Source organism: Laccaria bicolor, genomic scaffold (assembly GCF_000143565.1).
Source record: "Laccaria bicolor S238N-H82 LACBIscaffold_1 genomic scaffold, whole genome shotgun sequence".
In the NCBI taxonomy this organism is placed as follows: domain Eukaryota; kingdom Fungi; phylum Basidiomycota; class Agaricomycetes; order Agaricales; family Hydnangiaceae; genus Laccaria; species Laccaria bicolor.
The window spans coordinates 827,793-849,754 of NW_001889872.1; the positions used below are offsets into that span (position 1 = coordinate 827,793).

The 21,962-nt window shown below is 47.5% G+C and overlaps 9 protein-coding genes across 9 annotated transcripts; 1 reads left to right on the plus strand and 8 right to left on the minus strand.

Moving 5' to 3' along the window:
* Positions 1-1,212: 1,212 nt before the first annotated feature.
* On the minus strand, positions 1,213-4,178 carry LACBIDRAFT_300948 (uncharacterized protein; the record flags this gene model as incomplete). Its single annotated transcript, XM_001873892.1, has 14 exons — positions 1,213-1,719; positions 1,769-1,998; positions 2,058-2,283; positions 2,340-2,369; positions 2,426-2,729; positions 2,779-2,852; positions 2,899-2,978; positions 3,030-3,155; positions 3,204-3,444; positions 3,498-3,629; positions 3,684-3,754; positions 3,803-3,924; positions 3,975-3,995; positions 4,048-4,178. The coding sequence occupies 14 exons, from the start codon at positions 4,176-4,178 to the stop codon at positions 1,213-1,215; spliced, it is 2,295 nt and encodes a 764-aa protein (XP_001873927.1).
* A 227-nt stretch (positions 4,179-4,405) lies between these two features.
* LACBIDRAFT_300949 (uncharacterized protein) lies at positions 4,406-6,245 on the minus strand (the record flags this gene model as incomplete). Its single annotated transcript, XM_001873893.1, has 8 exons — positions 4,406-4,583; positions 4,633-4,728; positions 4,788-5,276; positions 5,326-5,349; positions 5,404-5,573; positions 5,631-5,649; positions 5,699-5,908; positions 5,998-6,245. The coding sequence occupies 8 exons, from the start codon at positions 6,243-6,245 to the stop codon at positions 4,406-4,408; spliced, it is 1,434 nt and encodes a 477-aa protein (XP_001873928.1).
* A 21-nt stretch (positions 6,246-6,266) lies between these two features.
* Positions 6,267-8,337, minus strand: LACBIDRAFT_187145 (glycoside hydrolase family 72 protein; the record flags this gene model as incomplete). The annotated part of the gene is made up of 6 exons (XM_001873894.1): positions 6,267-6,742; positions 6,797-7,407; positions 7,461-7,610; positions 7,658-7,870; positions 7,921-8,122; positions 8,169-8,337. The coding sequence occupies 6 exons, from the start codon at positions 8,335-8,337 to the stop codon at positions 6,420-6,422; spliced, it is 1,668 nt and encodes a 555-aa protein (XP_001873929.1). The 3' UTR covers positions 6,267-6,419.
* Positions 8,338-8,604: 267 nt separating this feature from the next.
* Positions 8,605-9,680, minus strand: LACBIDRAFT_300951 (uncharacterized protein; the record flags this gene model as incomplete). The annotated part of the gene is made up of 7 exons (XM_001873895.1): positions 8,605-8,626; positions 8,677-8,922; positions 8,970-9,326; positions 9,376-9,401; positions 9,457-9,501; positions 9,555-9,588; positions 9,640-9,680. The coding sequence occupies 7 exons, from the start codon at positions 9,678-9,680 to the stop codon at positions 8,605-8,607; spliced, it is 771 nt and encodes a 256-aa protein (XP_001873930.1).
* Positions 9,681-12,510: 2,830 nt separating this feature from the next.
* LACBIDRAFT_243090 (glycosyltransferase family 1 protein) lies at positions 12,511-14,609 on the plus strand (the record flags this gene model as incomplete). Its single annotated transcript, XM_001873290.1, is given in 11 exon segments — positions 12,511-12,616; positions 12,664-12,770; positions 12,822-13,334; positions 13,383-13,490; positions 13,543-13,703; positions 13,755-13,776; positions 13,796-13,813; positions 13,842-13,865; positions 13,923-14,115; positions 14,165-14,542; positions 14,590-14,609. Coding segments are annotated over 11 exon segments (1,650 nt in total), but the record flags the coding sequence as incomplete, so codon positions are not given.
* Positions 14,610-15,309: 700 nt separating this feature from the next.
* On the minus strand, positions 15,310-16,467 carry LACBIDRAFT_243835 (uncharacterized protein; the record flags this gene model as incomplete). Its single annotated transcript, XM_001873896.1, has 7 exons — positions 15,310-15,660; positions 15,710-15,891; positions 15,947-15,996; positions 16,079-16,139; positions 16,195-16,296; positions 16,368-16,389; positions 16,441-16,467. Coding segments are annotated over 7 exons (795 nt in total), but the record flags the coding sequence as incomplete, so codon positions are not given.
* Positions 16,468-16,509: 42 nt separating this feature from the next.
* Positions 16,510-16,833, minus strand: LACBIDRAFT_300954 (uncharacterized protein; the record flags this gene model as incomplete). The annotated part of the gene is made up of 2 exons (XM_001873897.1): positions 16,510-16,679; positions 16,740-16,833. The coding sequence occupies 2 exons, from the start codon at positions 16,831-16,833 to the stop codon at positions 16,510-16,512; spliced, it is 264 nt and encodes an 87-aa protein (XP_001873932.1).
* Positions 16,834-17,108: 275 nt separating this feature from the next.
* On the minus strand, positions 17,109-20,955 carry LACBIDRAFT_243251 (uncharacterized protein; the record flags this gene model as incomplete). The annotated part of the gene is made up of 18 exons (XM_001873898.1): positions 17,109-17,342; positions 17,390-17,728; positions 17,779-17,873; positions 17,927-18,158; positions 18,208-18,293; positions 18,345-18,609; positions 18,661-18,894; positions 18,947-19,063; positions 19,117-19,167; positions 19,217-19,288; positions 19,339-19,375; positions 19,424-19,657; positions 19,704-19,828; positions 19,932-20,125; positions 20,176-20,351; positions 20,406-20,544; positions 20,634-20,754; positions 20,803-20,955. The coding sequence occupies 18 exons, from the start codon at positions 20,953-20,955 to the stop codon at positions 17,109-17,111; spliced, it is 2,904 nt and encodes a 967-aa protein (XP_001873933.1).
* A 329-nt stretch (positions 20,956-21,284) lies between these two features.
* Positions 21,285-21,789, minus strand: LACBIDRAFT_228795 (uncharacterized protein; the record flags this gene model as incomplete). The annotated part of the gene is made up of 2 exons (XM_001873899.1): positions 21,285-21,441; positions 21,488-21,789. Coding segments are annotated over 2 exons (459 nt in total), but the record flags the coding sequence as incomplete, so codon positions are not given.
* Positions 21,790-21,962: the final 173 nt, after the last annotated feature.

The following is a 21,962-nucleotide window of genomic DNA, read 5'->3' on the forward strand; positions in this document are numbered from 1 at the left end:
ATTGCTTAAATCCAAGTGTGCGTTAGGTTTCCGTTGCGAAGGGAGGTTGAAAGCTGCAACAACAACCGACTTGCTGCATTAGCCGGTCCTGATCACACGTTTATCTCTGTGGATAGTGCCGGCTACGATGTGAAAAATCAACCTATCTCCGTCGAGAGTGCTCAGAATTTGCTTGACCGACTAATTGCGCCCTCGACAATTACATTGAAGGTAACTTTCCATAATTCGTCATTCAAAATTATCTTATGCTGTGTTGTGGCAGGTTGGAGCTCAAGTGATGTTGATACAAGTTAGTATGATGCATGATATTTTCCTATTGTTAGCCTCATGGTCTCATGGCAGAATATTGAACAAGGCCACTTAGTGAATGGCAGTGTTGGGAGGGTGGTCGAATTTTTGACCATTCATGAAGCCTTGAAACGCAACATCACCGTGGCTGAACTTAACGACCGCAAGATGACAGACAGATCTAACGAAGCAGTGGAAAAGGATCTAAAGGATCAACTCGAGGGGGATTCAAAATCCAGCTTGCGTTCAATTGATGATCATTCCTTTGACCACCGACAGCCATGGCCATTGGTTTCTTTCCCAAGTGGCCGGGAACTACTATGCGCTCCTCTTGGTTTCTCGGTGGAGGGATCCAGGGGGAATATTGAAGCCTACAGGCTTCAAGTACCCCTCATATTAGCTTGGGCGTTATCAATTCACAAGTCACAGGGCCAAACCTTGACAAGGGTTAAGGTGGATCTTGGCAAGGTCTTCGAGAAGGGTCAAGGTGTGTATGCCAATTTACCGTCAAGTGCCAGCGTAACATGCCTGCCAGCATATGTTGCACTCTCAAGAGCTACCAGTATGGATGGACTTGAAATAGAAAATTTTCAGCCCTCAAAGTAAGTGGTATCAATTCCAAGGGATCATTTTCACCAAGGATGCTCTTTTGTATTTCAGGGTCCAGGCTCACCCTCGTGTGCTGGCCTGGCAGCAGTTTTGGACTGGGTACGGCCAGGAAAGTTTAGAGCTGGAAGAGGAGATGGATACGGAAGAGGCAATCCAACAATTTTGGGATATGTCAGACTGACCAGCTGAGTGCCAAGTACGATACATGTTCATCCTGGTACAACCTTTATAGAAATACAGCCCTTAACTTGAGAATAAACCGAAATATATGAGGATAAACTACGGATGAGAGTGGAAGATGTATGTCCTAATCTGCTACCTGTCCGTTTCAGTGGTGAATGGATCATCTGTCGTTGATTGGATGTCGTCGGGTCGCACAGATCCTGGGGATGTTGATTTAGGGAATAAAATTGGTGGCGTGTCTGACTGAGTGCGTTGTTCAGGTCTCGCCTCAATTGCAGTGGACGCAGCCGACGGTGATGGTGGGGAATAACCCTCTGATGGTAGATCATCATTGTGGAGCGATGGCGAGCGCAATACCGTGGGCCCCTTGGCACTTGGCGTCGCTTGATTTGCCCTCGATGACGGATGTATGCTGTTGCCAGGACGAGCAGGAAGGCGAGGGGTAAAGTCCTGAGGAGAGGATTGTACAGTTGATGTAATGGGTTGTGCAGGGGACATGACTTTGGTAGTCTTGGAGCCGTATGCAAAGCGAGGTACTGGCTCGCCTACAGGTGTTGGAGGAAGAGGGGGGGAACGGGGCCCGGCTTGATCGTCGAAAAGGATTGCCGAATGTATGATGAGATCCTCCATCAGGGAATCCTGGGAAAAGGATGTTAGAGGCGGGATATGGTGTGGCGAAACCAAGTACTTTATAAGTTTGTACACTGAGAAGGTCTCCGCCTTTGGGCATTTCATCTTCACCGAATATAACACCACCAAATACAATTGCAAGATTTTTTGGGTCCATCTTGTTCTTCTCGCTGTTCGAAACCACTCGGGCAAGGTGTTCAACAATCGCTTTAACGGTTGCTTGATGTACGGGTGGAAGGCGCCGCATTTTCGAGCGTAAGAGCATGAAATTATTCGCTTGGTGATCGGCTGGAAAGGTCAAAGAGTTGAGTTGAAAATTGTTTGTGAAGAAATTTAACAAGGGCTACCTCGATCTTCAGTATGCTGAATACGATCTTGCAGCGAAAATCTAAATACTGGTTCTGGCAACTCTCTCAAATACAACTGCAGTTGATGAGTCAATGATTTTCTGAAGTTGATAACAAAAACTTTTGGAAGGGTGCTGCTGACCTTGAGGAGCGACGCAACTGCATACACATCATCTTTCGGCGAGAACTCAAAGTCCGATTCGTCCTTCTCGATGTCATGTTGAAGCTAGTTTAGTGTGCCTTGAGCGTGAATTGCGTTCAACCAATCAGTGGATTACCTACAGCTTGGACAATGGCATGACGGCCGGAAACCTTTTTCGGGGAAGGCGGTTAAGGCAGCCAGAGATGATGTAAAAAAAGTAACAGACCCTGTAAATTCCTTCGCTACCCAGTCCCCGTCTGTCAATCTCTTCGATGCAAATACGTATAATCTTAGGGACCTCGCCTTCCTGCAGGCCTTTAGCAGTTGCATAATCAACCAAACTGATTCCGAAGATGAGGTCGTTGCACAAGCCCACTTGACCATGCTCATATAAAATCGGTTCTGGAATTGCAGAAGCCAGGGAGCGTGGAATGTTCGCGTTGAGTTTGGCGATATCTTTTTCTGGCGAAATCTTGTCTACCATAGAGCGCGCGTGTGAAAATAACTGCATTTGGGTGGAACTGGTAGCTCTATTGGCCACCGTAAGACAATGGAAAAGTGAAAGGGTTGACTCCGCACGTCATATTATCTGTATATTTTTCGAGAGCCTTCTTTACGACCATGGAGGATTCTTCGACAAACATTTCGAGACTCTGCGAATACTTCAGCGAGTGTAGTTGGCTTTAACAAAAGCCTAACTTTGTAGCCGCTCTCCAATATCTTGGTTCGACGTAGTCTGAGCGTCTCTAGCCAATGAACACCTTTACGGTACTCCCGGTCTAAAAACCGAAAAATAAATGTCGTGGTGAAAAAAATAAATGCGCGTTTACCTGCTTCGTCTGCATCTCTCTTTGCACGTACAGTACGAAGAGCCTGGTTTTCACGGCTTCCAAGACCATCTTTTCCAGAAGCGCCTTTGTCGAGAAAACCAATCAATTGATTGAGTTGTCGTTTTCCTAACAGTCATCGAGTAAATTGGTTTGCAGTAGATATCGTAGTCATACCTTGATGTGCGAGATCGGAGAATGCTGTTGAAGAAGAGGGCGATCTATTACGGGGAGGCGGTGCACTCCCTGACGGGCGACGGTCTAGTGCTCGAAGGGGCTGAGGGGCCGTCACAGTTGGTCGTGACGGTATGGAGGGATTGGATTTGGAATTGCTGAAGTACTGGTTATTCTCCGACCCGATTGTCGAAGATGTAAGGGTTGACGATGAAGAAGCAATTGCCGTGGCTCTCTTTTGTTCCTTGTAAATAATATAAGATAAGTCAAACGTTGGAGTAGAAGAAAAGTAAGTACCTCGACCTCGGAGAATTTTTTCGTATATCTATTTTTCAACCTGGGGAGCACAGTTTCGGCGTATTCGTTGTAGGCAGCGCCTGAGTCCTTGAGATCTTCCTTGATTCTTTTGCGTGTACGTTCTTGAGTTTCCTATATTGCTTTTGTTGTTTGAATAGAAAACAATAGGGCGGACAGGAATCCCACCTTTAACGTTATCAGCGGACTTATTATATCGGAGATGAGTGTAGCGCAGAACGCTTCTCTGGTTTGAAACTCTGGGTGACATTTGTAAGGATAAGAAAAACGGGTGCGTGATGCCTTGCCTCGATCCACATTATCAATGATCTCGCCCCACACACGTCTTGTTGAGGTCAGGTCTCCGCGATCATCCAGTGAAGTGTTGGTGGATGTCATCTTTCGATGGAGTTTTTGAAGTGAATCAACACTAGACAATAATAGTTCATAATTAGTGATACGTTCACAATGGATACCCACTAGGCCTCTTCAATACGTCGCCTGTTGAACGATTAGATTACTGGCGGGATGCAAGCGTTGAACAAGAGATTACCGTTCTTGGAAAAAGCTAAGGTATGAGTCCGTCAAGAAACGGAGATGGGTATCAAATAGGGGAATCGGGCCTTGTGTCGGTGTGGGCTGGTCTGAGAGCGAAGGTCGGGACGGAGGCGGAGCAGGCTCCATTTAATGGTCTCAACGTTAGAATGTTGTTGAGGGCAACATTCAGCCTCAGCCTGGCTTCAAGTGCTGTAGATTGAATGTCACAGGTGACACAATTGAGTCATGACCCCCGTCACCGCTACGTTCGGCACAAACATCCTACAAACTGGTACAATAAGAAAGAAAAAAGATACCAAAGGTTATATATAAAGTTGCGAAGTCTGCTATATATCTCAAAAATATATCCCTTGTCAAGGTCGCCTATAGCTATTGACAGATTCAAGGGGCTCTCGTCCGTTGCGGGGAGGAACATAATCCCGTCCAACACCGTGGGGCGGAGCGGGCTGAGCATTGCCAGCACCACTGGCAAGGTAGCCATTGCTCGAATAACGATCATAAGGCCCGGGAGGAGGGCTTTCGGATCGACGTCTGCCAACTATTGAGAGGCTTGGATCATGATTTTATATATATTACGTACCTATATCTTTGGGCTGGTGGTTCAGCGCTGACACGGGGATACTCAACAACATATCGAGGAGGAGTAACAGGTCGTCCCCGATATTCAGGGTAATCCCTGGATTGGATCTGAGTTCAGAAAAGGTTTCAAAACAGAAAGATAACTGATCAAGGTACCGAGGGGGTAATCTCTCAAAGTCTTCTCGCACCCTAGGAGGGGTCCGTGGTCGCGATCCGGGCACTGGAGCATATGATGGTGGATATCGTTCATGAGGCCTTCTGTCATATCGATCGTAAACGGAAGGGGGAGGTGGCGGATTTGCGTACCCCCTGTATGTATGATCAGGAGGAGGGGGATATCGCCCGCGAGCAAAATCGGCTGGTGGGGGAGGCGCAAACCGGTCTCGTTCGTGAATAGGGAGCCGTCTGTACTCTTCACGATGCTGGGTTGGAGGTGCCGAATACTCCCTATAGTCTCGAGGCGAGGGTGGTCTCCTATACTCTCGAGCTGGCGGCGGGGGGTAATCGTATCGGAGGTCTCGAGGGGGGTAGCGGGGCGGACCATAATCGTCTCGAGGAAGGGGTAATCTTGCAGGATGAACAGGATGTTCTCGTTGAATGCGATCAATGAGAGGACTTTCAATGTGGTGACGACGTTGAGGGGCTCTAGGAAGTTGTTGGCTCAGACATTCGCAAGGGATATTCACAAACTTACAACCCAGTGTGATTTGGACATTCCCTGAAAAAAGCAAGTCGAGTCATTCACGTTTTTGGCCTAACTGATTGAGCAAACCTCGCCCAATGACCCATTTGACCACATTTAAAGCATGCGCCTGGATCACCAGCATATTTTGCAGTCCGTCCACCACCATGGGATAATTCTACGCGAATCTTGTTACCCATAAAAAAACCTTCGTGATATTTAGCAACGCTTTCTTCTGCTGCTTCGCGAGTATCAAATTCCTGTATAAGTTGTCACAAAAGACGGTTTAACTACCAATGCTTTCTGCAGCAACTTACCACAAAACCATAGCCAACCCTTGAAAACAATGAGTTCTGATAGAACGGACGAATAGCCAAACACATACTTTAGTTCAATGTTGGTTATGATACCGATTTTCCCAAAACAGCTCTGAAGATCTTCTTGTCGAGTATGTTCGGGAAGGCCACCAATATAAACTTTGTTCGGCTGCACAGCAGAAGTTAAACACCAGTCAAGAGACAGGAAACAGAAGAAGTTCAGAGCCCCGAGTGAAGAACAGACTCCCGAAGAACGGCAGAAGAGTAAAACAAGAGCGCTAGAAGGAGCTCAAGAAAGAAGTAGCCCAACACCGACGCCAATGCCAAACTCGGGGAGGGCGTCTAACGTGCAAGAGACAGAAATGACCTAAGCACCTTGACCTGCTTTTCGCGGTATGAGTCGCCCTTGTTACCAGAGACGCTTACGTCGCCTACACTGGAACCACGAGGATACTCTGCAGTCTCTGGATCCTGACCAGCCATACGGTCGTCGACAGGCAGAGGCGCTCCATTGACAGGTTGACCATTGCCTCCTGGACCCATGTCTAATTCCTGGTCAGGGGCCCAGCTGCTCGTATGCATTGGAGAGTTGTCGGCTGGATTTGGGGCAGCCATAGAGGATATGAAAAGGAGTGTCAAGGTTCAAGATAGATGGTCTTAACCACCACGTTGAAACACACATAAACACAAGAATATGCATTCCAATTATTCAGAGTCCGACAAGGTCCGTGCGTAATATGATTAAACAATGTTCGCGAAGGTATAAAATCCAAGAAAATAGGGAGAAATTTAGGCCATTACCAACATGACACTCGCCAGTCCAACAAAAGTCATCGCAACCAAACCACCGACGGCATGTGTGTTTCCAACTGCACTGTTGGCACTTGACCCTTTTGTAGAGGACGACGTGGAAGTATGTGCGCCAGTGGTTGCAGCGGCTGTTGGGGCGAACGTAGCGCCGGGGTTGGAGATGCAAGAGCTCGCAACAGCGATGGCAGAAACAGAGGAAGACGCATGAGGATTGACAGTGCCGTTCCCCGCGAAGCTACAGGCTTGAGCGTTTCGCTTGTTCGCTTCATAGTACTGGCTCATCACGTATGACAGTTTCACGGCTACATAGATACATTCCCAATTAGCAGTCATACATCATAAATAAGCCGACTTACCAGGGTCACAGTCTGAGACGCGCCCGTAAACACCAGTCGTGCCATTGCCGCCGATGTCCAAGCAAGAACCACCTGCCTGTCCAAGAAGGTTACAACCAGTGTCTAGAAGAGTACCGGCGATGGCACTGTAATTTGATGTTGGTGGTGTGAATTGGCAGCTCAAGGCATTTTCCAAGCAGCCACAAGCAGCCTGGTTGGGAGTGGGGGGAAGAACCTTTGACGCCAAAAAAGTGCTGTTCGTTGTTGGGCATGTTGGATAAGCCGCAGCGGTGACAGAAGCTTGAGCAGGAGAGTTTGGAGGTGAAACTAGTCCATACTGGGTTTTCAACTTATCGTAGTCGTCGCTCGTAGTGACAGTCTTCCCGTCAGCCGAAATAGTAACCATCCCAAACTGTCCCTGAGCGCTTGTGGCGGGGAAGTACGAGAAAGCAATACCTCCTGACCACACTGGAGACATGTCAGAGCTGAAGATTGCCCCGGATTCCGTCCACAAACGGGGAGGCGAAGTAATGCAACCGAATTCACTAAAGTAGGCTGCAACGTTGTAGCCAGCATAATCACCTGTGGTGCCAGCATAGGACGCCTGAAAGGTTGAATCTCCGCACCATTCACTGTCAGTAAAATCAGTTGACATCATTATGCGAAGAACGAAGCATTAACGTACTAATCGTTTAACCCGTAAAGATCAATGGCAGTCGCACCAGAGTTGGAGCTCGAAGGATCGCAGGATAGATAATTGGCTAGGGCGTCTCTCCAATTGGCCGCACCGTTGATAGCTGCGTAACCGACAAGTGCGGATGATCCCTTGGCCGACCTGTTATCATTAAGTAAAGGCAGGTTGAAGTTTCCTTTCACCCTTACAAGTATGCCCTTATGTCTCGCGCAGCCGCTTTGACGAATGGAGCAATGCCGGTGCCATCTTGTAAAACAACTTCATTGCCAACATTGTAAGCCAGGACGTTGTCATATTTGCTGAACACATCAATAGTCGCAATGTACTGGTTGAGAAGATTTGTAGACCAAGAGGGTGAAACGCGATCGATGGAGCCATTCAGTGGTAGAGCGAGATCGATACTTGAATATAAACGGATAAGCACAATCAACATAACGAATTATAAACCTACATAGCATAAATTCCAGCTTGACTGAACGCATTCATGCAAGCGTCGTGGTTCAAGGATGAATTGACACTGTAGACACGGATAGAATTCACGCCGAGGGCAGAAAGGAACGGTATATCTCGGGCACAGGCATCCCCCTGTGCGAGGGGGTCTATAAAGCTGGAGGGTTCGCCAAACGGGTTGTCAGCCGAAGCAACGACAGTCCCTAATGCCAGCGGCGTGAAACATTAGGCAGCGTCGATAGGTTAAACTGTTGGTAAACGAACCTTGTTCCTGGTAAGCGATTCCCTTGATGTAGAAGCGAGAGCCATCCGCGTTGTACAAGTACCGTCCAACACGAGAAACCTTAGGAACAGCACGAACGCTGAGAAAAGTGGCGACCGCCGAGATGAGCACAAAGGCTCTGATGGCTTTGAGCATTGCGAGGTCGTTGAAAAGAGAAGAGAAAGGAACGGCGGACTACAGTGGTCAAGAGAAGGTGGTTATACTTTGGGTAGAAACTGGGTAGAAAGAAGAAAATAATACAAGTAGGCTTGGCGGAGGCTGACAACAAACCCCATCATTGATCGAGATCGGCATCGGATTACCCTTCGTGGTAGTTCGCATCTACGTCTACAAGTCTTGCTATTTACGTAAAGTTTAGATCGTTAAATTAGAATTGTCCAATGACCGGTGGAGACCTGTCAGTCATCCTCGGTAGGTGCAGCAACTTGGGAACCTTCGTCAACAATCTCCTAAACATGCAAACTCCCTACGTACCTGATCATGTATGGAATGATGGACACGACAAGCGCAACGAAGGCCGCCCAGGTGAGAAACAGCCCAGGTCCCACAGAAACACTGATGCCACTCGGAATTTGCGTTCCCGGAATAAGAAGGTGGTTCACCGACTCTGACTTTTTTATGAGGACAGTCCATATGCTGGCCCCAATTAAAAGCAGAAGGCTCCCGGCAATGGCAAAAATGGTGGAAACGAAGAATGTGAAATGATTCTTGGCAATGCCACTACAGATAGGTTAAGATTTGGATGCAGCGGTGGAAAAACGGCTAACGTGAGCAATGTAAGCGCAGCACATAGGGTCCCCAAAAGCAACATCCAGTACGCCGCTTTCGTAGACTGGCCAAGGTACTTGGAATCACGAAGGGTTACATTCCCTGGTATTAGGTTAGCTGTGAGTATCGAATAATTTTGTGGAAGCATGTCAGAAATGACGGCGTCGAACGGCGTGAACTGTTCCCCAACTGTATGGTTCCCGCAGGTGCCTTCTTTTTCGGAAATGTATCCACAGTACGAATACAAGCCAAATTTGTAAAATTGTCGCAACCCCAGGCCAGCCTGTAGTGGTGCGCTCGCATTACTTGTGTAGAGGCCCATGATAGGATTGAATATTGCGCTTTGGAGAGACGCTCTACGAGACGATGATCAAGAGTACAAGGGCGATGCTTCATGATACTTACCCATATGTTGACATGTTGACTTCAACCTGAGGCGAACCTATCAGTGGAATAGATTGCCAATGAAAAAAAGGCAACAATCACCATCCATATTCCACGAGGAACTGTAGATGTAGTTATTTGACCAACCTGTAGAGAATTGGTCGGTGAAGCACATTAGGATCAAATTTAAAAAGCCTGACATGAACGAATATGAGTAGCAGCAAAGAGGTAAATCTATAAATATTGTCAGTAGACTGGATGTCGTAGGGACTTGCGACGACGCACGCCAGGAACGATGCAAAGCCCACACATATTTCTCCGCGCATCGGGGTAAGGCAATAAGTGGAAATCACAGATCGTGGTATGTGTCGTCAAAAGTTGTGGTATATCGTTGAGAGCGTAAGAGTCGGGTATATCCAAGGTATATATCAGTGTAGGTCAGTGAGGAGAGCTGCGCGCGACATGAACGTGTTGAGGTCGATTATTACGTAAGCAGAAGGCGACGTGACCTCTGTTCAGTACTGTGCACTTAGTGCTCAGCGCTTATCAGTGCTTTCCTTTTGCCGCAGCCTCGGTCATTTTGTTCTCGTATTTCCCCCCAATGTCCACCCCGAAATCCTCCCTACATTCCATCGATACTTCTGAACAGGCTTTAGGAATTGCACCACAAGCTGATGATAAAACACCCAATTCTCTTCAAGGACAGAGTCGTGTCAAACGGTTGTCCACCGCAGTCGAAAAGACCGTAGATAAACTGAGTCGTAGCGTTGGGGGAAAATCTGCACCTTCGCCTTCATCTTCGTCTAGCGCTCGCAGGTTATTTTCTCTGAACCGGAAAGTCAGAGGCCATGCATCTGCGGAGAATGAGGGTGCGTACTGACTCGTAATCACACCCTGGGTCATATTTAATCAAAGACCCAGGTTCATCTTATCCCAGTGCTCCTCCCAGGTCATTGCGTCTGACACAAAGCGCAACAATGGTGCCGGATGACTCACCTTTCATAGTCCCTCCTTCTCCGCCACTTCGGCCGTCGCTAAGCCCATTTCGAGGGGATGGATCCGTGCGTAATCAATTTCACGCGTTTCTCCTCTTCTGACGCCGTACTGTCCCGTTTCAGATGCGTGCCGGCACGCAAACTCTTATTCAGGCACTTCAAGCCCTGCCATGGATGAATCCAGATAATGATGATGAAAGCAACGCTTTGAGTCCCATGGATATAGGCAGTGATGACGAAGATCAGCGGCAACAGTGTAAGAATCCAGAACAGCGTCACTCCACGAACTGCTTACGTATCCTCCCTTTAGTCCAGCAGCTCTCCTCTTCCATTCATACCATTCATAGACCACTCGCAAGATCACGTCGCATTAGCATACCAGGACTGCCAAAGCATGGAATCCAAGCACATTCTGCTGTGATTGAGGAAGAACTTGCAATAGATGACACTGTCGTATCGGACGAAGAAATAGAGCAGGACTTTGAAGATACCTCTCACTCTTCGACGTCAAGGCCTTCACTTCTTTCACACCAATCCATCCCACCATCCACCCCAGTTGAAACTCATGATTCAATTCTCTTCAAATCGATGATGACCAGAACCGGAAGCATGGCAACTGTGAAGCTTCATCGAAGGGCTCGTCTCGCAGAGAAACTTAGGGACATCTACGAACTTGACGACATCCAGGAAGTTTGCGCTGGTAAGTTCTTCCCGTATCTTTGTGGCATTATCTTCATGAATATGTAGAAATGCCATGCTGGCTCTTGCGTTCTGTGTGTAAGTCCCCAGCCTTCTCCCGAATATGATCGCAAACATAAGTTGTCCCAGTATTACAGGGATACATGTATCTCACAAATTCTCATCTATGCTTCTTTGCGCATATGCCCACCAGAGAGGTAAGGATTTACAAAGTCCAGTGCTTACCACGCCACTGATCAACTAACATTGCACAGGACCAAATCCTGAAATCCGGCTCTCTCAACAAGAAGGCCCAGCGGACAAAACGATGGATAAAGCATTGGTTCGTTTTAAAAAACGATGCACTCTCTTGGTATCAATCCTCCTCGGTAAGAAATGATGACGTCTTTGCCTCGTCTCAATACCAAAGAGTCATTTATAGGATCCATACTTCCCTCATGGCATCGTGGATTTACGATATGCCATTTCGTGTGATGCTGTTGGTGGAAAGGATTTTCGGTTGCGAACCAATCAAAAGACGGTCATTCTCTCTGCGGATTCCGTTCCCAGCCAGGAAGAATGGGTGAAAGCGATAAGGAAGGTCATTTTTAAAGCCCAAAATATGGGAGATAGCGTCAAGGTGTGCATTTTTCTTTTTCTCTTGACGGATCCAATTAAATTCCTCCGCGTTCTCAAGATCGCAATCCCATACTCCGTCGTTTTGGACGTGGAAAGGTCTTCAGCAATGGATTTCAGTGAAACCATTGAAGTGAAAGTCGTCGACAAAGGAGAACAAGAGCATTACTCCGTCGATTCATACTTCTTCGCCTACTTTCAGGATCTTTCAGGATCTCTTGAACAAATACGTGATGTGATCCGCAGCCACCGTAGCTTTCCAGAACAAGAAACATATCCTGCACTCCTGGACACAACAGTTTCACGTTCATCCCCTATCTCCCTCCAGCCGTCAACGAACCCTCTAGATATAAGTATTCCAAAAGCGGTATCGGGGTTTAGGTTGTCCTCCCTTCTCAAACCCCTTTCGGATACCCTGTCTCTTGGCCGCTCAGGATCGAACATTCTTCCAGAAACACAGGGTGACGACTACACACATATATATCGAAGGGGTAATTCTTCATTTATCCCAGTAACTACGTCTCCAAAGTCCACCTCTCAAGATAACATTGAATCCCGACAAGATCCATCGAGGAGTTCAGTTCAATCATTACCTCCACTTAATCACACGTACCCACCCTCCACCTCCCGTGCCTCCACATATCCTAACGAATCTTCATTGAGCAGAGACAGCACCAATTCATGGAACGTCGGCGTCCCCTCATGGTTTAAATCTCGTAGAGTGTTTGGCGCGTTGGCTGGCAACAACCAGGATTCTCCGTTCGACTCTGCTGGTGTCAAAGAGGTGTACTCAGCTGCAACTGTCTCTTCGCCTGGGCCAATTAATAGATCAGGTGGTACCGGAGACATGGCATTCAGTGTGCTCGAAACGCCGGACATCGCCGCTGACCAAGAAGCAACTGATAAATTCCGTGCGGCTTTCGCGTATGATGAGAAAGAGATCTTATTAGGATGTGGGTCTTGTTTTGGACGATATTATTTGCTGTTAACCATTATCTAGACTTTCCGGGTTACATCTACAGGCTTCTGCCAGTATCCGGAAGGCTCTATGTTTCCACCAATTTCTTCTGTTTCAAGTCAAGTGGCCCATTGACTTCTCGGACCAGGGTAAGTTGTTTTCATAAATCATGGGTATTCACGTTCAACCTCTGTTGACAGATGACGTTGCCCCTTCGGGATATTCTCGCCTTGGAGAAATCGAAAGCAACTCGATTTGGTCATCATGGCTTGATTATCATTGTAAAGGGCCACGAGGAACTTTTCTTTGAATTTGGAGCTGAGGACAAACGGGCAGCATTTGTCCAATTGCTGGAGAATCAAATGGAGAGTGTCAGGAAACGTATGGTGGCTGGTACTTCCGCAGCAACAACATCTCCCGGAAAGCGAGACGCGCTTACTCTAGAAGCGTTCGAAACGAGATCTATTGGTAGTGATTGCGACCCATCGCCACCCCCAGAGAATATGGCAGATTCTCTCCCAGCTCTCATGTTCACTTCAGCGTCATCGACTTTTTTGAATTTCAAGCCTCACAAGTCACTCCGATTTACTTTCCTGACGATCGGATCACGTGGTGACGTTCAACCTTACATAGCCTTGGCTAAAGGCCTCATAGCTGATGGACATAAGTGCAAGATCGCAACCCATGGCGAATTTCAGGCTTGGATTGAATCTGTACGTTGATGCTTACTTCTATTTGCTGTCCACTCAATCAAAAGGCAGCATGGTATCGAATATGGGTATGTCGGAGGTGATCCCGCTGAGTTGATGCGAATATGCGTCGAAAATGGAACATTTACAGTGTCATTCCTCAAAGAAGGCTTGCAGAAGGTAACATAACTTGTGGAATTTTGTGCTCTCGAGACTCACTATGAAGCGATAGTTTCGAGGGTGGTTGGACGACCTCCTCAAGACATCCTGGGAAGCCTGCCAGGGGGCTGACGTCTTGGTGGAAAGTCCTAGTGCAATGGGTGGCTACCACATAGCTGAAGCATTGGCAATCCCATATTTTAGGGCATTCACAATGACGTGGACGCGCACAAGGTAAACCTGGTGGTGAAGTACATCGATAGGTACATACTAAAAACGACCTAGAGCATATCCCCATGCATTTGCTGTGCCAGAGCGCAAGGCAGGTTTTACAGCTTCAGAATGTGCCACTCTAACGCAATTTTTTTCCAGATGGGCGGTAGTTACAATTATATGGTTGAGTGTCGTTATGCATGCCTTGCAGAAATCTTCGTCTTACTTCCCCCTCATCAGACTTATGTCATGTTCGATCAGGTATTTTGGCGAGCTACCGCAGGTCAAATAAACCGGTGGAGACGTGATCTCTTACACCTTGGACCAACAAGTCTTGACAAGATGGAACCACACAAAATTCCATTTTTGTACAACTTTAGCCCCCATGTGGTGCCCCCACCGCTTGATTGGCCAGAGTGGATTCGGGTGACGGGTTCGTTAACTCACTTCCTACTTTCACTTGATAAACTTTGATATATTAGGCTACTGGTTTCTGGATGATGCCGACGTCAGTTCCAAAAAGTGGACCCCTCCTCAAGATCTTATTGATTTTATTGACAACGCACATCAATCTCGACAAAAAGTTGTCTACATTGGCTTTGGAAGCATTGTGGTTTCGGACCCAAAAACAATGACCCGTTGTGTTGTGGAAGCTGTTCTGCAGAGTGGCGTCCGTGCTATCCTCTCAAAGGGTTGGTCAGACCGACTCCACGTGAAATCTGGCGACGATGTCGAATCAGAAGAAGCATTACCTGCTGAAATATATCCTATATCATCGGTACCTCACGATTGGCTGTTCCAGCGCATTGATGCAGCTTGTCATCATGGCGGGGCGGGTACTACTGGAGCCAGCTTAAGAGGTGAGAAATCAATAGCCTTTGATATTCAGGGGACTAAACAGTTTCAGCGGGAATACCAACGATAATTAGACCATTCTTCGGTGATCAGATGTTTTGGGCAGACCGCGTCGAAGCTCTTGGTGTTGGTACTGGCGTCAGAAAGCTTACTGTTCAATCCTTGACTGAGGCGTTGGTGCTTGCAACCACTGATCAAAAGCAGATAGATCGTGCTAAAGCAATTGGGGAACAAATTAGAGGGGTAATGCTCTTGTTATTCTGTCGGGCACTATTGACTCATCCGCGTCTACAGGAGAAAGGTGTTTCTACAGCCATAGAATCCATATACCGGGACTTGGAGTACGCTCGCTCTCTTATCAAGCGACAGCGAAACGAAGAGAGCGATGGTGAAGCTGAGACAGACCTCTCCACTATCCGTGATCACGACCATCGTGTTAGTTACTCACCCGAATCATATTCGGGCTACAACTCCAGCGGTTCTGTCCGAGGAGCACCGAGTGAGGAGTGGAGCGTGATCTCGGATCAGGATGATCGTCGGTCCTCCATTGGTTCGCGAAGGAATAATAAAGACAAACGTACGAGTTTTACCGCCGCGGTGCTATCTGTCTTACCCGACACATTTGCGTCAGGATCGTCCCAGCGTCGATCGCTTTCTACCTCGCCGTGACGTACAGCTCACAACTCACCTCACAACCGTTTGAAATCTTGACTTCATCGTTCATTCTGGAAAGATACTCTGCATATACATATTCGTAACATTGTATCATAGATTACATCAACCGACTGCCATAATGATCGTTAAAGACCCGCTTGCTGAATTCTCCGAACGTTATTGACGTAGAAAGAGGCTGGTCAGTGTTTGGTTGCATGAATAACGCAAATGTTTCTCGTGAGACCCTCTCTGCATGCAGCCCTCCTACCCTAACACAATGTGGGGTTGCCAAAAGTTTCCCACCGGTGGCAATCTCAAGTGCTTCTCCAGTTTGAAACGCCAGACAGTCACTCGGAATGGAGACTTTTATCAAATCACCCCCACGATTCCGAATGTAAAGACCAGATGCTACAGAGGGTGACGGTACAACAGTCGGTTCAGCGCCATCGTTCGCCTCGAGATACATTGCCTTCGACGTGTCAAAAGGAAGGAAGCTGGTTAATTCGGAAAAAACGTACCGAACACAAGCCTGTTAGCAGGGAGTGGTCAAGATGGAACCCACACCAGCTATCCAAAGGTTCATCCCGGGGCAAACTCGTGCTTGGCGGAGGTGGAAAATAATGCAAAAGACGAGCCTTCGTAGTTTGCGACGTTCTAATTAAATGTGGGAGGGATATCTTATCTGAAAGATCCGAAACCTCTTCGACTTGTAAAAACTTTAGCATCTGTTCGACTGTAGCTGGCACAGACCATACCAAACGGCTGACAAGCTACCGCCAGCTCGCAACCCACTTTGAAAACGAAGCTGTCCAACTCGTCAACCATGGTGAACTATGGTGAAAGGGGAAATGGCGTTGAGACGTTCTCAACGTTCTCCGTTCCCTCACCTTCCCAAGTCTTTGAACGCCTCCTCAAACCCTTCGACACCTGGTTCGGTTTTGTTCGGCCCTGAACAAGATGGATGAAGACAACTTGAAGTGGGATAGTATACTGTTACTCATACAGATATTGCTCCCATAATATTCAGGAAATGCGCGTTGTTCGTCAAAGGTGACGGTGGGGTTGTCGAACACTGGATTCGCGTAAAAGGAAGCCTTCAGGGTGTCTAAGAATGGCAAGGTTGTCCATAAGTATCATGAACAAGGCACGTTCCATTCAAGTTGAAGTTCAACAAACCGGGTTTCCCATTCATTATCTCCTGGTGCGTATGATAGTAAATCATTCAGGAGGCTAATGATGGGCAAGCTACCTTCCCATGAGACCATCCAAAACTATACTTAATGGTTGACTGAGACGATTCCTTAGACAATGGTAGTATTCACCTGTATCTACTTTCTGCATGTACATGCTTATCGCGAGTGCTTTCGTCCAGGTTTGCAAAATGGTAGGCTAGCTTCAACAGTCGTTCCCGATACGTGATATAGACGGGCGGTAAATCGCGAACGATGATGATTCCCAACGATCTCGAACCGGACCCAAACGCATGCTCTGGGAGGTATCAATGTTGGTGATGGTACTTCCAAGTTGGACACTCGAAGTGATCCTGACCTATGGAGTCTTTCAAAGACAGAGGAGATGATACTAATGTGGTGTAGGATATAACGACGACGCCCTCCTGGGTGTATAATATGTTCGAGTCCATAGTATCGATGGTGTGTGCCCAAGGACAGAATCTCAAGTTTATTTAAAGAACGATCGCCCATCGTCGATCATGTGCCCCCCTTCGTATGGCAACGTCCTCGTTGCCTACTGAACTCGAAAACGCGGCCTGCTCGAACCCTTTCCTATGAGTCTTCAACGGAGTCCATCCACTCCCCCTCAACTCCGCTATCTACCAAGGCTTGAGTGCCATGTTATGTAATATGTAAGCTCATGGGCGTATCTACCTAGTAAAAGAGTGAACTGAGAAAAAGGATGTCAAAACCCGATCGCTAGGTTCACTTGAAGAAGAGCCGTCCGCAGTGCCTCTCCGCTGTCGTCAATGGACTGCAGAAATCGGAGTAATTCCCGACACAACTGCCATTCCTTGCCCTCCACGGCCTTCTTCAATAATCGAACGGCTTCACTACTATTTTCGTCCAGCTGCTCAAGGTTGTGGAGAACCAATAAGTAAGACCCTGCCGTTTTGAGCCGTTGCGAGGCGAGACAGGTCTGGCACACTCTTCAAAGGCTTGTCGGTCAAGGGTAGGGAAACTCACCTCAAAAAGCGCCTTCGGGTTTCCGACGACGTCAAAGAGACGCCGCCATCGCGTCAGCTCAGTCTTTCGCGCACAGCCAACCACGACATCGAGTGATACGTCAAAATGATCCAGGAATTCTATGACGGTCGGCAGGATGGCATCTGGACTCACGAACGTCCCTTCCCCTCTGCCAGAGCTTGAGACAGTAGATTCCGATTCTACAACTGTGTGCAAAAGTATTTCGAGTGCATGGGCGAAGAAGACAAGGTTTTTGTAGTTTGAGGCGAACTGAATCGCCTCCTTTATTTGACGAGCGCTGAGATGGTACAACAGGATGTGCTGTAAAAACAAGTGCGACTTGGAGCACGATATATCAATTCTCCCACTGTCAGATAGATAGGACTTACACTTGTCGCATGTCTAAACATCGCAAAAGGTAGATTTAACCTAGTAGCAGTTTCATGTTCTGCCCCAATTATTATTCCCTTGTCCATTAGTACGGCTAGAGTACGCAGAATGAGATGCGATACATGGAGAGGTCAAAGAGAAGCTTACACAAGGGATAAAAATCAAGGGGTATATTGACGCTTTCCTTGATATTTTCGTGGATGTCGGATGTCGAGTGTGATGCTTCTATGGTCAAGGCATTCAACCAGACTCGCATACCTTGGGCATCGTACGCCCACAATGAATTTTCAAGGGTACCAATTCCCCGAAGATGGATCCAGCAAAACTCGATTCGGTCTGCAAATATTTGCATGTCATATTTAACTTCTTGGTCTGCAGACTTCACGCAATCAACAACTTTTCCACGGAGGTTACGTATCAGTAGGTACCTTTCGAGGACGAAGGAGCACTAGCTGTCCTCCCACAACCATCAGGACTGCTGCAACAGAAAGATCATCGACAGGATCGCCGAGTTCTGAAAAGTCATTTTTTCGGCACGATGGAAGCATAAGAGGAGGCAACATACGTTTTTGAGCACTGGGTATCATCCAACTAAGCATACGAACAGCAGTAGGAGCAGCGATGATGCCAGTGAAGGATATGCTGCCGCATAGGTGGAGTCTTATCGAATCTACCGTCGGTACGATCAAGTAATGGTGAAGATTGTTGTCCAATGTGTACACCAACAAGGAATTGTCGACCAAGGAGAGAATAACAACCGGTGATGAGAGAATTTGACGGTGTAGGATATTTTGTCCAGTGAGTTCCATGTCTCGAGAATATAAGCGGATCTGTCTGCCGGCCTCAGAGGCGCCAGGAGCCTAGAAGAAAGCAAGACGAACCTGAAATGATTTGGCAACCTCCATTGCCACTATCAGCACATGATGAAACCAAAGCAACCCTCCTCGAACTGTGAACGCCTGCTCTTCCATCTCGTCCACGAACAGTTTCCAGCGACCAGAAGTCGAACTGTAATGTATGAAGCCTCTTCTGCCGGCAATGGCGATCAATCTACCGTCGCTGCTCAACGATGAGTATCGAACAGGCCAGTTCGAAGACAGGTATTTCTGCGGAATCTGTCCAGATGTTTAAAACATGGCACACACAGGGCAGGCACGCAAGAACAACCTTGATGTGCTGCCATACATCAGACTCTGGATTTATAACACTCATGTCGGGTTGATCAGCCCCTCTATAGACAAGCGCGCGATCGTCCATCTGTAGAAAAGCATAACGCGTATTGTCCTGAAATTTAAGGGTGAGCGGCCCAAAAGTATACTTTTTGTTGACTGGCCTACAGGTGAATGTTGACCTGTAGTAGAACTCTTTGCGAAAGGAATGGCAAACAGCTGACCATTATCACCTTGCCGGAATAGTTACGTATGTGGTCATTGAAACGAGGATGCGAATCCTACCCTGATCCAACGGCTGCGCTAGGACAAGGAGTTCAAAATTTCCGGGTCCCCAAGACTGAAGTAATTAGAATGGCTAGCGTGATGACCCAGTCGAAAACGGCTCACGAGATCGCGGACCCCGAACATGAATACATCCTGAAACCTTCCACAAGAAAGTCAGCGAGAGAAAAATCATCAAAGATGAACTCACTTCTCAAGGTCGATGGGATCCTCAACTCCGAAACCTGATGCAAGGCACCTTCCACAAACACTGAAAATACCCCATCCATGTTTCCAGCCGACAGCAAGAACATAGCCGTCTGAACTCCATTCCATGGCGTAGACTGGACCCGTCTGACGGCTGTATGGGTTGGGGACGTGCACATTCTGTGATAGTGGAACGGCACCATCCTGAACAGGAAAGTTGGTATATTCTAGCGCACCTCTATCTCCGGCTTAGACATCTTATGGAAATAGATACCAAAACATACCCGAGAGTTCCAATTGCGATCAAAGAGAATTTTGCATTGATAGCGATCGCCTTTGCGTGTCGTGGCTCTTCGTAAAGTCGCCCCCTTTCATGTCTTGGCTTGTCAGGATCAAACTGTCGTTGTTTCTGCACCCATTTTGGAGTTTCAAAGTCGTGAATACAATGCCCCTGCCAGAATAGCCGACTGAGATGTTCAGGTTGGTTTTCCTTGCTCACATCATCCTACAACGCGATGAGAAGATACCGCCGGATTACATGGGAAAGAACTTGCCCGATGGTAGACTTCTCCCGAGAAAAGAACTTCGTCTGAAGAAATTTCGTTGTCGATATCCTCTTGAAGGTGAACGAAGTATGCTCTCCCATCTGATGTCACCCAAATTTCCCCACTGCTGATTCGTGAGAATATGATTTTATTGACAGAAACTTTGCCCCTCGTTAATGCAAAGGAATATCAAGGGCGATTCAGAACCCACCATCTGAATCGATAAACCACGAAAAGTCTTCGCCATTCAATAGCCAGGTGTCGTAACCAAGAGGTCGCCTCCTCGATTCCACAGAATCGTTTTCCTTGTCCGAGGGCCACGGCACACGCTGTATAGTAGAAGGGTTCTTTGTGGAGAATAGAAGATAGTGTCTCCTTGGAGAGACACTCAAAAAAAAAAAATCTTGAGAGAAGGTGTGAGTGTGAAGTAGGAGTATTCACCTCAGAAGGGTTCCCTCAACACGAATAACACCTTCGAAATGGAGAATAGTGGACTGCAAAGGGTGCCCTTCACCAGGGCCTGCCATAAAACTTCGCTGAGCATTCAATGGCAGTGTTGGAGGGTGGTAAACGAGATTCTCTGGCTTATATTCCACGGCGACCAAGACTAAGAAGGATTCCGACGTCTTGGGCCGACGGTTAGACCTGGGTTACATGATACAAGTTTACTGGAACAACTTGCAGTTATGATTATTCGATTACCATCCATTGACCAACATACGTCGACATTCTCGCCATGTTCTAGGATAGAGGTTGGTGTCCGCGAAAGGAATGACAAGATGGCTGACGGCTGGAAGGGTGTGAGTGCGAGTGCATACGGATTGATGTTCAGACACACCCGAACAAGCCACAAGGCGACACCACTCCTCGTAAGAGTACAAAAGAGTGTCTTGCGGGGGCTAGAGGCCAACGCCACGACAGGTTCTGGTGGAATATTGGGGAGTCCAGGATTGGTGACTAGCTGTCTGGCAACTGCAGTTGGGAAGTACATACTCGTTCAAGGAGATTTAGCGCCAGCTTAGCGAACAACTTTTTCTCAGAGGACAACATTAGACGATCTTCGTCGCACGCAGCTACATAATATACTGTACATTTGGGGGTTGGCTATGTAAAGTAAGGGAACAAACAAGTTAAGAGGGTGGATGAAACCAATATCTGAATTTTGTCCATGTGCCATTTTTGGGTTGACATGTACCATCGCTGAACTCTTCTGCGCTCGGAGTTCCAAGAACCGACGTGGAGGCACCAAGAGTCATGGGCTGAAGTCGGGACTGTCGTAAAAGACTAAGTATCAAAGAAACCCCTTCTCGGGACTAAATTTTACATATTAATACCAGCAAAAACAACAAAGGATAAGCATGAACGGACCCTTTGAAGATTGGCTTTGAAACGCGTTAAACCATGATTTTCTATTCTCTTCGTGAGACCCCATCCGAAGCCTGAAACGATGCGGGCCTCGGTATGTTGGAGAGTTTTCCTATGCAGAATGAATACAATGTAGTCCCATGATAAAAGAGTCAGACCCTTCAGGTGTCTGACGGAACTCCACAGCTTCCTCAACTTGCATCACCTTGACGTGATCGAGGTTCTTAGTGCGACACCTCACAACCTTTCCATGAGGATCTACTTCGCTTTCCTCAATGACCCATGATTCTGCCCTAGAAACAATGCCCTTGGGGAACCACCTGGGCATGGCGCCCCTTTTGAGGATGAGTCGGGTTGTGAGCAGAGAACCTGAAGAAGTCTGGTTTCTAGAAATGACATCGCATGAGATGACATGAGCTGCATAGGGATTAGGGTAGCGGAGGAAAAACGCGAGAGAGACGATAGGCCAGGGATCGCTGTCAGACTTTTAAGAGAGCAAGAACAAGGAAGGAAGTGAAAGCTTAACGTACTCGTACAAGAAGGATTGAGAGAAGAACTTCATGGCCAACGGCCCCTGCTGAAAAGAAAAGTTGTGTTCGAAAGCGTTGCGTTCAATTTGTGTTTTATGTAAGG